The sequence below is a fragment of the Tachysurus vachellii genome, chromosome 5 (genome assembly GCF_030014155.1).
Source record: "Tachysurus vachellii isolate PV-2020 chromosome 5, HZAU_Pvac_v1, whole genome shotgun sequence".
Taxonomy (NCBI): domain Eukaryota; kingdom Metazoa; phylum Chordata; class Actinopteri; order Siluriformes; family Bagridae; genus Tachysurus; species Tachysurus vachellii.
This window is the reverse complement of record NC_083464.1, coordinates 10093333-10108320: the sequence shown is the minus strand read 5'-3', so window position 1 is coordinate 10108320 and position 14988 is coordinate 10093333. Positions and strand designations below refer to the sequence as shown.

General features: G+C 37.8%; 1 protein-coding gene across 4 annotated transcripts in view; it reads left to right on the top strand.

Moving 5' to 3' along the window:
• Positions 1-14988, top strand: part of slc12a7b (solute carrier family 12 member 7b) — a 70654-nt gene that overhangs the window by 13987 nt on the left and 41679 nt on the right. The window contains exon 1 of one of the 4 annotated variants that reach the window (XM_060869664.1): positions 2127-2524. The exons of the other annotated variants lie outside the window; for them this stretch is intronic. Within the exon in view, the coding sequence (XP_060725647.1) occupies positions 2419-2524 (106 nt within the window). The 5' untranslated portion in view covers positions 2127-2418. Of the gene's footprint in view, positions 1-2126; positions 2525-14988 lie in introns of those variants that run through there. 4 annotated transcript variants of the gene reach the window in all.

Below are 14988 nucleotides of genomic sequence, written 5' to 3'. Positions count from 1 at the left end.
GATTATAAGAATATGTTTGAATAGTGTTAAACTTTTCTGATTCTGGTAAAATAAAGATTTGTATGGTTAATGACTTATTGTTGCATATGTTTGTTAATGCGTTTAAGGCTAATAATTTAAGTTGGTGTGCTGTATGTTGTGTTTTCAGGAGTGAAACAAAGTGGGTGTTTTATAAAATGCATATTCTGTGTGACCGCTACTTTAAAGTATGTTTTATATTCATTGTACTATGTTTTTCACAAGAGTTTCCTGTTTAAAAAATGTTTCACAACGAAATTTACAGTCTGCTTTACCCATAATGCAACCGTATCACATGAATAGGAACACATGAACTGAGGAAACACTTTGAACGTCATATGAATGTGATAGGACTTCCTGTTGAACTCAGAAAGGTAACGCATCGGGATGATCGTGACTCACGACACAAGAGGTGACAATCTGGAGCAAGAACAGAAACTGAATAGAGAGACTCTCAGTAGGGTTGTACAACATATCGTTAAACATTTGGATGCATTATAAGCCGTTTGAGAAGTCATTAAGCCTAAATAAATGGGTTGTTAATAACAATAGTCTCAAAGAAAACTCATTCAAAGGGCTATCACACTTGACTTAAATTAACTAGAGTAACCCCATTTGAGTTGAGAACATAGTCATTCCGGCAGCTTGATTTAACCGGTTTTAAACATAGCTTTTTTCAAGTTCAGTAGGTGTGTTTGCCAGTAATATTTCCAGTTTAACTGCAATTGAACAAACAAAAAAATTCAGGCAGATTTTCAGAATTTCACACATTTTTATTCTTAGACTTTTAGCCTGAAACAAGGTCACTGTGGCGAACACATTTTTCTTATATTCCATGATCTCTTTTTCTCTGCCAATCCTTACAATATATCTGTACATCATAAACACACTGTCATTACTTACAAATGTGACACAAAACACACCCTTTGTGTTTAAATGTATTAGATTGAATTCTGACTAGCTGGCTGTGTAAAGCTTTTAAACTAGCTTAATTTGGCAACCCTGTAATTATCTGTCTTGTCTGTTGCTCCTCCTCTGGTGAAATGCGATTCATACCACAGGGGCCTCAGATAGCAGTTGTTGCAGTTCCTGTTTTGACCACTAGTTTAAATAATAATTCAATGAAGCTAAATGGGAAAAGGCGACCAAACCATTCTATCCTGTAGCAACATCTGAAATGATTCAAATGTAAAAAAAAAACGTGTGTGAATGATGTTGAATATACTGTATTGGCTAAAATCACTCTTAACGGAAAGGGGAGAGTAACGAGTCATCAGAATGACTCTCCTAACGTGATCCACACACACACACACACAAAGAAAGCATGGCCGGTTCTGCTCTCTTGGGCTCTCTTGACTGTGGTATTGTTGGGGTTTGAACTTGTAGTCACTTGATGACACTTTTGTTCTGTGTCAGTCTTTGATTTTTTAACTTTTTTAAATAAACAAATTATATAAAAAAAAATGCACTCACTTATGTGTTACATAGGGTAATGCTGATGTTTGTTAGTTAAGTACTAATAATACCCACCATAATAATATATTAATATACTATACATATTTAATTCTGATATAGCCCTAATGTAGGGAGGGTCTTGTATACATTCCTGGATTTTTCCTCTAAACTTGATCTTGTAGTGAAGCATTGAGTGCAAACAGGAGAGCTCTGTATGTGGAGTAACATTATGATAAGATCCTGGATAATAACAGCAAACAGTATAAGCTGTTTATCATGTAGCTGATGCCAGTTTTTGCTATGCACACTTGCATTCCTGGAACAATTCAGCAGTGAGTGCTGGGGCTGAGGTCTCTGTTGACTAGAAATGCACGTTATTCTCTTCCCTAAGCTACATGCAGTAATGTTAGGATGATTATTTAAGTGCACATAGTCTCTGTGTCACTCATTGAACAAGAAGCTAACCCTCTTACGTCATACCCCTTCACCCTTTTTAAGAGAGACAGGAAGTGGCTGGAGAGCTTAGCTTAATCAATACATCCTTTCAACTCTTGCACTTTCTGGTTCTGTCTGTCTTTGGAGATTCCCGCTGCTGCAGACAAGAGACAGACTACACCAGGCTATGCATGTGGGTGCATGCGTGCGTGGACAGTTGGGCGTGGCTGCTCCATATTTGTCAGAGGGCTGGTCACATGGGCCACCGGTATCCAAGCACTCAGAGTGAAACAGAATTTCTCTCAGATAAGCCATTGCACAGGACGAGAAGGAGTTGCTTCCTGAAGGAAGATAAAAAAGACAATAAACAGAACGAGTAAGACGGAGCGAGTGAGCGTGCTCACGAAATAGAGAGAGAGAGAGAGAGAGAGAGAGAGAGAGAGAGAGAGAGAGAAAGAGGGACAGATAAGGAGTAGGAGACGCACTTGGTAAGAAGCACATGCTGTAAAAATGCCCACAAACTTCACGGTGGTCCCCGTGGATGACGGCAGGAATTCACCTCAGGAAAACAGCAATGATGACAACATCCTGAGGGAGGAAGATGAAGACTCTGCAGGTGAGCCCATCTCACATGGTTTGTGGAAGTTTCTAGAAAATTACATTGTGTAGGCAGGACACTATCTTCGTTAAAAGTGGTGCTAAACAGAGCCTGCTCTTTTTTAAGAGCTCTTTTACACACTTTTGAGAGGAGCATATCTGAAGGGTTGCACCATTAGTGTTGATTTGTTTATGCTCGTACTGCTTACATGCATGATCTAAATGCGACAGTATAATCTTGTGGTGGTCAACAATTTTATACCTTTTTATTTTATTTATTTATTGAACAAAGCAGTATTGACACTTTTGGTATTGTTTGGAGTCTGTGCTGGAGTTATGGTAAACTACTAATAGAGTTGATGCTTCCATATTTACTAGCACAGCCTGTTCCACTGCCTCACTGTTATCATCTGCACGTTGAGTCAGTGCTCACTCTGAGCATACAGATTGCACAAAAGGTCATCGGGTTCTTCTGTTTAGCGGCGTTCCAACTCCTAACAGACTATCGAGCCAGTACTGCAAAACATTTTTTCATTGTTTCAATGTGTTCCTGTTAATTGTAACATGGTGTGCACTTACACTTTTATAGACTCAGTGGAGAAGCTGAAGTCTTGTTGAGGGTTATGTTAGGTTAAATGACTATAACGGGGTCCTGGGTTGTGCAATGCCTGCTTTTCTTCACCACCTCTACACTATATATATTCACACACCAGCCAGTTCTATTGATCGGCCTTGTAGCTCGCTATCTGTTTGTCGCCTTTAATGGAAGTTGACAGTCCACCTATCAGTCATCTTAGCAGTGTAGGTGGAATTATGTTTTTTGTTTGTTTGTTTGTTTGTTTGTTAACACAGTTAAATATCACAACCACTGCTCATCTATGAAGAGTATCAAAGTATCCGACGCTGAACTTCGTCTCGTCGTCGACTGTATTATCTCAAAAGGCTTCTGAGAAACCATAAGGTTATGCCTGTCTCTTTCTCTCTGATTGCATACTGCAGCTGAAAGCTAGGCATCTGTGTCGAATTATTTCTGAGCTCCTCCCAAAGAAGAACCTGAAATTAACTGTAAACTCAGATCAGATCTGTAGTTCAGAATCTCATCCCAGGGTTTTGGGGACGCTTTAGCTGTAATTGAGGGTAGCAAATAATGAGATCTTAGAGTCGATTTATGAAGAGATTGCCCGGCATAAGAGTCACATATCATGCTTTCACAATAGGTGACTTTTTTTTTTTTTTTTTTTTTTTTTTTTGCAACAATGGTTTCAGAGCTAGCATTCACAAATGACCTGCTCAACCCTGGATTCTTTATTCTCTCTATTTTACAGAGGATACTGGCAGAAATATGAAGACCTGAAGCCAATGTTGTGTTTTATTTATTCGATTTAGGCCATGTTTATTTGTTGATAAATGCTTTTATCCAAAGACACTGACAAGGGAGGCAAAATACAATTCCTTGGTGAAAAGTCCTTAAAGTCATTAAAGTCCTTGGTGATCTTCACACATTTTCACTTATGTCTTGTTAGCATTTAAAAGGTTTTTAATAGATCAGTATTATAGTACTTGACAATGTTCTGACCTTTTGGCAAAGATTTGTTCATTTTTTTTGTGTAATTTACATTCCACTGAATACAGTTTATGTGAAGGGTTTAAACACTATTAATTAAAAGTGGTTTTAAAAAAAGGTCTTTTTAAGCATGAAAGAAAATGCTTAGTATCTTAAAATGACAAAATTGTCAGATAGAACCTTATACTTGTGAGGTCTTAATTTAGATATAATGTCAAATTATCTCTGACTATTATCACTGTTCCTAACACTTTCTGCTTAAACTGTTCCTTTATGAGTCTACTTTTGTTTGTGTGTGAATACAAGGAAGAGGATCAGATGCCACAGAACACAGGTTTGTGTAAGCTGATATAGTGAGGACCTCGCGTCCTATTGCTTTAGCTCCGATAGAGCAGGGTGGAGGTGAGCATTACAGATGATCATAATCTCTGTGGGACAGTAAAATGACAGGGTCTTTGTCTGCTGGAAAACAGACAGATCAGTGATGAGAGTTTTGTTCTACTGAGAATCGATTAAAGATACACAAAAGTTTTGTTGAGAGGCACAAACCAACTAAACCATCAGGGTGCCAGGTGTAAGAGTGTATAACACGCACCACCATGCCAATGTTTTTTTTACTGTACTTGCTTTAATATTTATGCTCATCTTCACCGTTTTATTTACAAATCTTTTTTGTTTATTCTGGCTCCCTGTCCACATTAAAGTGGTGGTTTGGGCCACAGAAAATAAAGTGGTTATTGTGCTGTTGTGTGAATAGTGAAACCACTGAAGCTGGTTGTTCTGTTATTGGTCTGTAAAAGCTCCAACATCCCAAACAGAGGATTGGGAAATTACATCTGAACTGTTTTTAGTGGTGATTTGGGCTGTTTTGTCACTGTGCTGGTGCATTTTGTGGCTGTATTGGCATTACTTTGGGCTGGTTTGGCACCGTTTGCGGGACTGTATTGATGCTGTTTTGCTGTTTTGGGGCTGCTCTGGCACTATTTTGAATTTTTGATGATATTGTGGCACTGTTTTATACTGTTTCGATGCTGTATTGGCACTTTTGATACCGTTCTATCACTGATTTGGACCTTTGATGATGTCACAACTTTGGGCTGTTTGGCTGTTGGGTTTTTGATATATTGGCACTGTTTTGGACTTTTGAGACACTGTATTGGCACAGATTTGGGTTGTTTTAGACTGTTTCAACACTGTTTTGGGGCTGCTCTGGCATTGTATCGGACCTGTTTAGGATTGTATTGATATTGATGTTTTTAGGTTGTTGTTGTTGTTGTCTTCTTTTGCACTGTTCTGTGCTGTCTTGGACTGTGTTGGTGTGCTGTGGTGCATTTTCAGTCTATTTGTGCAAAATTAAGTCTCACTGCCATACGAGTTTGTGCTCAGTGCCGTTACTGACTGAACAAAGAGACTTTTTGTCACTTAGCCATTTGCAGGGTGTATCACATTAAACCTAAAACTGTGAAAATGGTTTAAACATCCTGCTTTATTATTAGCTGTGCTTTATTATTATACATATTTTTTTTATCATCTGTGTTCAGTGTGGACAATTCTTTTCATTGCCCCTCTCTATGGAATAAAAGAGAGAATAAAATATAAATGGTGTTAATCCATGTGTTTGTACTGTAATTATGTATTGATAGGACAGTTATACTTTTAGTCCTACACTCTGGTCCTGTAAGACTTTATCATCAGTTCATTTCAGTTGTATTAACAAAGCTGTGTGTTTTGACCAGTGTTTCACACTGCCATGTGCTTCCTGTTTTTAACCTTTTCTCCTCTGGTGTCAAGTTTTAGTCAGTGTTCTACCCCCACAACCACTGGCTTTTTCCTGGCTGTTAACTGTTGCTGGTTTGTGTGTTTCTTGGTCATTTTTGCATTTCTGTTTCTGACTCATTATTTTTTTGCAAGTGTTGTTTCTTCATGTTATGATTGGTACCTAAAGTCCCAAGTCAGTCTGTTGTGCTTTCTTAGTGACGTCCAAAAGTGTTCAGGTGTGTGAGGGTTTATAAACACCTCTACCTGTCTAACCTGTCCTGTGGGGTTTTTACCATCTCATATACCTGTAGTACAGTATACTAAAGACTTATAGGTCACATTTATCAATGTAAATACAGGTTTTGGCATTATTAGTAGTTGATGCTCACATTTTTCGCATGTGTTCACACCGTTAATTATATGATCTATCACAAGTGAACAGTTATAACACGATTTTATGTGTTTTATTTGATGTGTTACACCATTTTCACATGAAGTCAGCAAAACAGAATGGAAGTTTGGCGTGCAAATATTCTGGAAAGGGCAGAGCAAGCTGATGTAATAAAAAATGTGGCACCCAAACCTATTAACCACAGAGAAGCTAAAACATACAGTTGCTATGTCACTGTTTTTATTATATATATATATATATATATAGTTCTTTCACTTTTTTTAAATCAAAATGCTAACCTGTACAAAGCTTTTATAAATATTTCTATCATATTTTTCACTTGTTTTGAGCTTACTTTGTATAATCACAATCATGTTTTTGAGGAGTAAAGATGTGTATTTAGTAAAGATGTGTATTGCAGACAAATTCCTCAGTCATGTTCCTCATTCTGGGAATTTTCTGATGAATCAGACATTCATGCACTGTGACTGTGACCATTTTTCCTGCTTGCTCATTTTATCACATGATGCTAATGGAAATCTGACCGACCCAGTAAGATTGGTGTGACCTGGGATTTTGTAATTGACATTTAAGAAAAAGGTTAATGTAATATAAATGTTAATGATCACATGTTGTGTAGTATTGTTATCTAACAGCTGGATTGATCCTGAGTTCCAGTTTGTATCTGTCCAGACTTTTGCATATTCTTTCTAAGTCTATGTGGCTTCTTTCCCACCTCCAAAAAACATGGCAGTAGGTGGATTGGCTGTGCTAAATCATGGAGTAGGGGCATGTCATCCAGTGTGTTTTCCAGTGTGTGTGTGGGATATTGAAAATTCAGTTCTGGTGAAAATTCAGGTTGGAAAAGCTGGAAAAAAAAAAGAAGTCCATGAAATTACTGTAAAAACAAAACTCTCTTCACATTTTAAAGGCTGACAAAGAAACCCTATTGATTCTGCTTTAACATTTACAGCATTTGGCAGATGCACTTATCCAGAGCGACTTACATTTTATCTTATTTTATACAGTTCAGCAATTGAGGGTTAAGGGTCTTGGTCAGGGCCCCAGCAGTGCTAGTTTGGTGGATCTGGTATTCGAACTCACAACCTTTAGGCTAATGCATCCCCTGTTATTTAACAGGATATAACTGAATTAAGATACGTAATTAGGTATTCATACAACATCAGAGTTTGGACATTGCAATCCTCCTACATACTCGGGTGACTGCCTTTGTTATCACTGTATTAAGTTTTATTATTATTATTAATCAGTTTATTTTAATAGAGATGTGTTCGACAAGTAAGTTCACTAAAGCCTTGGCAACCCGACATAGGCATCCGACACACAGTTGTGTATTTGTATTTTCTCTTAGGAGACATTCAGCATAGCACATGGCACATAACTGCTCCTGTGACAATGATATTAGCTGTGAAATCGCATATCTATGCGATATTCAATGCCAATCGTGTTCCACACTTAAAATTTCACACTTAAAATTCCAACCAACAGAAGAAGTGCACTTCAGATAATCTGATGAGGCACTAATTCAACCGTGAAAACAGAAGTGTGGAATGTTAGACGCTTCATGAACTCATTGCTTGTAGCTTTGCGTACCTAGCGTACGTTGGACGAGGAAAAAAATGTTCAAGATAACCGACAACACTTAGGAATGTCTTTTATATTAGCTCATGTGTGATTTATTTTTCACCACATTTAAACATTAGCGTTAAATTTTAACCCTTCTAAAATGCACACTAGAGAACATAGTGCATAGTGTGTAGTATGTCATTTGAGATATAAATATATATAAAAAAAAGAAATATGTTTATAATTAGTTGCATTGCTTGGCATGTGCAGAGACAGATTTTGCATATAGAGAGACATTCATGCCAGGAAAAAGTGTTATTGAGTCCTGTGGTGTCGAAGGAGGAGGGATGGAGGAGGAGATTTAGTAATCTCACAAACAACTGAACTGATATGTGATACTACACTTGAAACTGTGAATAATGAACAGCATCAGAATGAAATAATAAATAATTGATGATATTGTCTGAATAGTGCTGGACTTTTTCGGTTACCATTAGCTGTGAGTTATTAATTGATCAGTTCTCAGGAACAACATGTAAAGTGTGACCATTGGTGATGACTCAGGTTTCTACAAAAGCAATCACACTAGAAGTGCAAAAAAAAGTCACAGGAGCAGTTGGTTTTTATTTTCATGCAGGTGAGAGAGCATGGAGTCAGGTATGAAGCTCACAGGATAAACAAGGCTATGCTGATAAACATGGGAACGTATTTGACGCTTGTGCGGTGCTTAGGGACACGTTTACCAAAATTTATTGATTCACCTTTAGGAATTGTTTTCTTTTGATAACCGACACAGCGGTTTACATTTTTTAAAAATATTTTTGGGAAAACAAGCAAGTGGACAGGAGTATTTTTTTTTTTTTTTTTTTTTTTTTTTTTTTTTTTTTTTTTTTTTTTTAAAAAGTGCCAAACTGTGACCGCAGGCCCTGACAAGTTTCTAGAAATCTCTGACCTTGCATGTGTTGTGTCGCTTTTGACCAAGTCTGAATTAACATTACAGTATATAGGTTCCATGCCCTAAATATTGATCTTTTTGAAAGATACTGAGAAAGATTAACTTGAATGTTTTAGTTGTAATAATAAGTCTAGAATAGTCTCTAGTTTTCTAATAAGAAACTCTCACTGCTTTCATTTATTTAACCTGAATTTTTAGGACCTGAATATTAAATAGATTTAGACCCAGTAATTTTTTAATAGGTCAAATTTTCCTGGTTTGTCCCTAAGCTCAGGTTACAGGTTTTTTTGGGGTGTGTGTAACGGAGAGTGCAAACGGATGGCCTAGCATCCTGTATTCCTTCCTCCTCTTCAACCCTGTCCAAGATTAAACGGTTACTGAAAATGAAAGAGTGAACGAGTGCAGTGAAAATTTTCACATCCATTTATTACGAGTAGTTCTTATGTAGAATTTGGTTTAAACTAAATACACAGAGCACTTGCTATGCCATTAATACCAAGCCCTTTTTTGTCCTTTATTCTGTGGTTTTCCCACATACTTATCTAACTGTTTTTTTTTTTTTCCTCTGGGTTGCCCTGGGGGCAGCAAATAACTGTGGGAGTTAATGCGGGAGTTAATAGAATAGTTCATAGCATTCCCTGACCTAAATCATCTATTAAATTTTCAATTCCAGTCTGTTAAGCATTGCTTCTGTTTGCTATTCAGTGCATTGCCATAACACGTCGCATTTCGCAATCGCAGTGAAAAGAGGGCAACAAAAAATTTCCAGGGCATGCTGGTCTGTTCTTGTTACTGAAATGTACGAACCTTGGGGTAGTTTTCAAATATAGACATTTACTCTGTTCAATTCATTTTTTAACAATGTTCCTAAGATGACATGAGAAGAAAGGTTAAGAGGAACCAGGCTCAAAAGGGAAGCCATTCTCATCTGGGTGACACTCGATAGTGCGATTAGAAATAATTTCCCTTCTATAAGTGAGCACTATAATCAAATGCAATCGTGTAAGCTGGAGCTACACTACAGTCTGATTGGTCAGAAGATTTAGATTTTTTTTATTTTATAACACTGCAGCTATGACTGTAGTGTGCATTGAAATTCTATCCCATGGGATTAGGGACACAAGGCGGTGAGCAACCTGAAGGGTATTAAAACCCATCACATGGCACAATCACACACATACTCTCACACACATTCACACACTCGGACAAATTAGAAATGCCAAGCTACAACACGTCTTTGGACTGGGGGACGAAGCTGGTAGCTGGGAGATCCTTCAGGCCCGAGGACTTTGTGTTTTCTGGTTTCTCATTAAAATTATATGGTGAAGTTGTTGGTCTAATCTTTTATGAGAGAAGAATAAGAAAGGCAGGTCAGGGAAGTAGATTCTCTTTAAATATAAACAAATTTAACTAATATGTATTTGGTCCATGAGTGAAAGGCAACGCCACAATGACCAGAATACTGTAAACTAATGCCTGAACTGAGTTAATCTTATTACTAGTGTTTAACAACATGGGTATAAATTTATATATTCAGAATTTTTCCCTTTAAACTAAATAAACATTATTTAATGGAAACATTTTCTTAACATTTAAAATAAGCCCCTAAGTATGTTAATATGAACTTTTTTGGTTTATGGTTTGTTCATATTCATTAATTCAGTAAATAGTAACAGTTAAGGGAACACGAAAGTGTATAAGGGTTATGGTCAGTATAAAATTAAAAGAAATCGCAAAGGCGTACACGCGCACACACGCACAAACGTGCGCACACACACACACACTTGTGAGGATCTTCTGGGTGTACACACACACACACAGACTTACTCACACACTCACTGACACACACTCACTTTTTTCTTTGTATTTTTATTTGAGTGAGGCATGGTGGCTCAGTGATTAGCACGTTTGCTTCGCATCTCCGGGTCTGAATTAGTTTGCATATTCTCCTTGTGCAATGGAGGTTTCCTCCAGGTGCTCTGGTTTCCTCTCTCCGGCCAAAGGCTTGTGCTGTAGGCTGTTTGGCATCTCTCAACTCTTTGTAGTGTGTGAGTGGGTGTTTGTGCGATTGTACCATGCGGCGGTTTGGCGCCTCGTCCATTGTATCACCCACCTTGTGTCTCAGGTCCCTGGGATAGACTCCAGGTTCCACATGACCGGTTCACGGTTTAGTCGACAGATGGATAGATAGGGTTGAACCCATCTCTTGATTTTCTGCATGTACGTGTTATTTGCATACAGCAAAAATCAAGGTAGGTGAAAACTGAAGCCATGCATTTCTTCTCATCATTCACATATAATTAAATAAGCTTATGTACTGTATAATAAGCACCCAAAACATGTTGCAGCTCTGTCTTTGCTGATAATAGATCAGTGATGGCACTTCATGGTATGGTTGAGTTGGCATTAAAGAAAATATGGCATTATGTAGCTGCTGGTAGTTCTGTTTATGTGAAAACAAAAAGTATTACATATCAAGCGAAAAAGATTTAAAGCTAGTGCAGGAAGTATGCTGAAATACAGCTGAGATTGAAAGTCTGAATATCACATGATTTTTGAATGAAAAAAATTATTTTGAAAGTTTTCAATACATCTTCAAACAAAACCCATAGAATATCAGGAAGTTAAAAATGAAACACGGACGTGTCCTTAATCAAGAGAGACAGCAAAAGCAAAAAGTCAGCAAGTTTTAGAAAAGGAAGAATGATCTAAACCATCTGGAAGGATTATCATCTTCAACATATAAAGGGGGATTAAACAGAGCAGATATGAAAGCAAAAATTGGTCATGAAATAATTAGAGAATAATCTTGTTATATTCAGAAAGAAATATAAACGTCTGAACCGATATCAGTTAATTTCTTCAAGATAATACGGAGCACAAGTTAATACACTAAACTGAAAAGGAAAAGGCACAGAGAAACAACAACACTGTGACCTCAGGGTATGCAAACATTCGCACTCGACTGTATATGAAACATTTCATGTAAAGGCAAGTCCTACAGGCTTCGACTCTCTATTTGTATACTGGGTTTTACTATTTTTACTGTGCTAGGCAAATGTATTCTTTTAACTTTATAATGTTTTTTCCATTCCTGGGGAATTTTCTTATTTTCCGTCTAAGATCTTAAGTTGTTTTTGTGTGTTTGTTTGTTTTTTATGACACAAAGTGACAGAGATTTGAGCTACAGAGCAATAAAGTGAAAAAGTCAGACATTTGAAATCCTATTAAATGAAGTCGTACCCATGAGATCGTCCTTGTCTCCGAAAAAAGTCTACTCTAACCATTTTGTTTCTCACTCTTTGGAGCTCAAAAATGATAGAAAATCAGTTTAATATTTTTCTTACAGTCCACTTACAATATAAATCATTAAAAAAAAAAATCACAAAGTTCTGTGTTTGATTTGTACATTAAAGTATAGATTTTGTAGTAATATTCAAGCTTAAATTCAGACCGTGCAAAAGCTGAAAGTGAGAGTGCTGGCAGTAGACAAAAAAATACCACAAGAGAAACTCCAACACAAGCACTTTCTCACTTTCTAGTGTGTACGCAGTATCAGAACTGCTGCTGTGAGTTTAAAGACTTTGCCGTTGGTTTATAATCCCACCTTCCTGGATAGGATCCCGTCTAAGTTATGACTGTTCTCCTGGTTTCTTCCTCATATCCTCTTTTGTATTGCCACTGTCACCTCTGACTTGATCATTAGGGATCTAAATCTACATACACATTAATGTAAAGCTGCTTTGTGATTCTAATTCTAACATGACTCAATTCAATGATTCAAATTCTAATGTTAAACTAGTATGTGTGTATGTGAGTATGTGATTTCCTGAGCAAAACTGAATAGAATAGACTTGACTGCTCTCTCCCTTCCCTGCTGTTTTTGCTGTGTTTACTTCAATCTTTTCCTGACTTGAATGTAAAGGGATTAATATAAAGGTGGCTGAATATATGACCTGGTTAAATGTTAAATTCCGCTCTGGTATTAAACCCTTGAAAACTAAGGCATGTGGACTGCTATAAGCTCTCATTTCTGATATAATTTGCTGAAGGGGCACATGGATGAGGCCTGTGTGTATTTGCCATGTGCTCTACATCCACATTCTGACCCTGACCTCATCTGCTGAACACTTATCAGGCAAGGGGCTGTGTCCTGTTCAATTACAAACATGCCAAAAAAAAATCTATAGCCTCTCTCTCACTTATTCACTCACTCACTCACTTACTCACAAACACACTCTCTCTCTCTCTCTCTCTCTCTCTCTCACACACACACGCACACACGTGTGCGCACTCACACCCTCTGTCTCTGTCTCTGTCTCTCTCTCGCTCTATCTCTCACACACACACACACACACTCTCTCTCTCTCTCTCTCTCTCTCACACACACTCACACACGTGTGCGCACTCACACCCTCTGTCTCTGTCTCTCTCTCTCTCTCTCTCTCTCGCTCTATCTCTCACACACACACACACTCTCTCTCTCTCTCTCTCTCTCTCTCACACACACTCACACACACTCACACACACACACACACACACACACAATCTCTCTCTCTCACACACACACATACGTGCGCGCACACACACACTCTGTCTCTCTCTCTCTCTCTCTCTCTCTCTCTCTCTCTCTCACACACACACACACACTCACACACACACACACACACACACACACAGTCTCTCGCTCTCTCACACACTCTTTGGGGGTGTAATAGAGACTAAATTCTAACATGTCAGGAATAAGAGAACATGATTAAAAGAAGACACAAATAGACAAAAAATACTCGCTCGAGTTAAGAATGTTTGTCAAAACCCATGCTGCAGTTCTGTATTTACAGAGAAAAGAATTTTTAAAAAGCCCACTGCTGATCAAGGCTGTTGGTCAATCCTTATTGGGTTCAACTGGTATTTCAATTCCAAAGAGTGTAAGTGTTAAATAAAAATATAAAATATTGCACAATCTTCTAAGTCTATCTAAAATAGGCTACGATTTACTAATTATTAGAAACATCCCTAACTAACTCCCTTTTCCCCTTCCCCCAAAGGCTAGACTCAGAACATCTGATACAGAGAAAACTGAAGTCATGTAAAACTGTAATGAAGTCCTGGCCCATAGCACAACAGCCAAGTCACAGGAGGGGTGATAAATTCCAGATGGCCTACACTTGGTCTAATTTATGAAGAGGAAAGGAGGACATGATAGAGAATACCATTTAGTCAATCATCTCAGAGCTCTTGAGCCCATCAATTTTTTTTTTAATTAAAAGAAGATTTGATTTTTTTTTAAAGCTTGGGGAAGGAAAGAAGAGGACACTGGGGTCAAGTATGTGGGAAATTGTGTAAGATTTTCTGCAGAAATTGCAGGTTTGGTGATCTGTTAAAAAGATGAAGTAAAAATAAAACACCATTACTGAGCTTATTGGAGCAGCATGGGGTGAGGTGAACACTAACAGTGTGCAATTCATCACGTTTTTAATCATTGACATGACATTATTTTCCATGATAAACACACTGTGAAAATAATGGCCTTTAGATTTATGGACTTCCATGTGCAAGTGACGTCATTAGAATAGGACTGCAGAACACGCGCACAAACACACCACATCTTTTCGAACAGATTCTTATATAATGTCATAACGCAGCTGGGTGAACTAGGAGAACGATGTCCTGTTTTATATACATGAGCTCACACATGGCTGTGATTTAGTTATTTGTTCTGCGTATCTGGAAACCTGTCCTTGTTTAGAATAGATTAGAAGTCTTTATTTTGTCACATATACAATACAGTACTGTGAAATTATTTTTTCACATATCCCAACTTTAGAGGTTGGGGTCAGAGCACATGGTCCGCCATGATACAAGTGCCCCTGGAGCAGTGAGAGATAAGGGCCTTGCACAAGGGCCCAACAGTGGCAGTTTGGCAGTGGTGGGGCTTGAACCCTGATCCCCTGATCAACAACCCAGAGCCTTAACCACTTGTTTTATACACAATTCATACTCACAACATCTTAACAAATTAGACAAAAGGTTTGATTTCGATTTGAATGGAGGAAGTTATTTGATTGTCCTGTGATGGACTGCGATGTTTCCCATTCAAAGTGTTTAACTTGCCTCACACTCAGTGTTCCCAGTATAGGCTCTGGATCCACTGCAACCCTGACTAGGATAAATTACATACTGAAAATTAATGAATAAATACTTAAGATTAGACTAATGATAAAGATA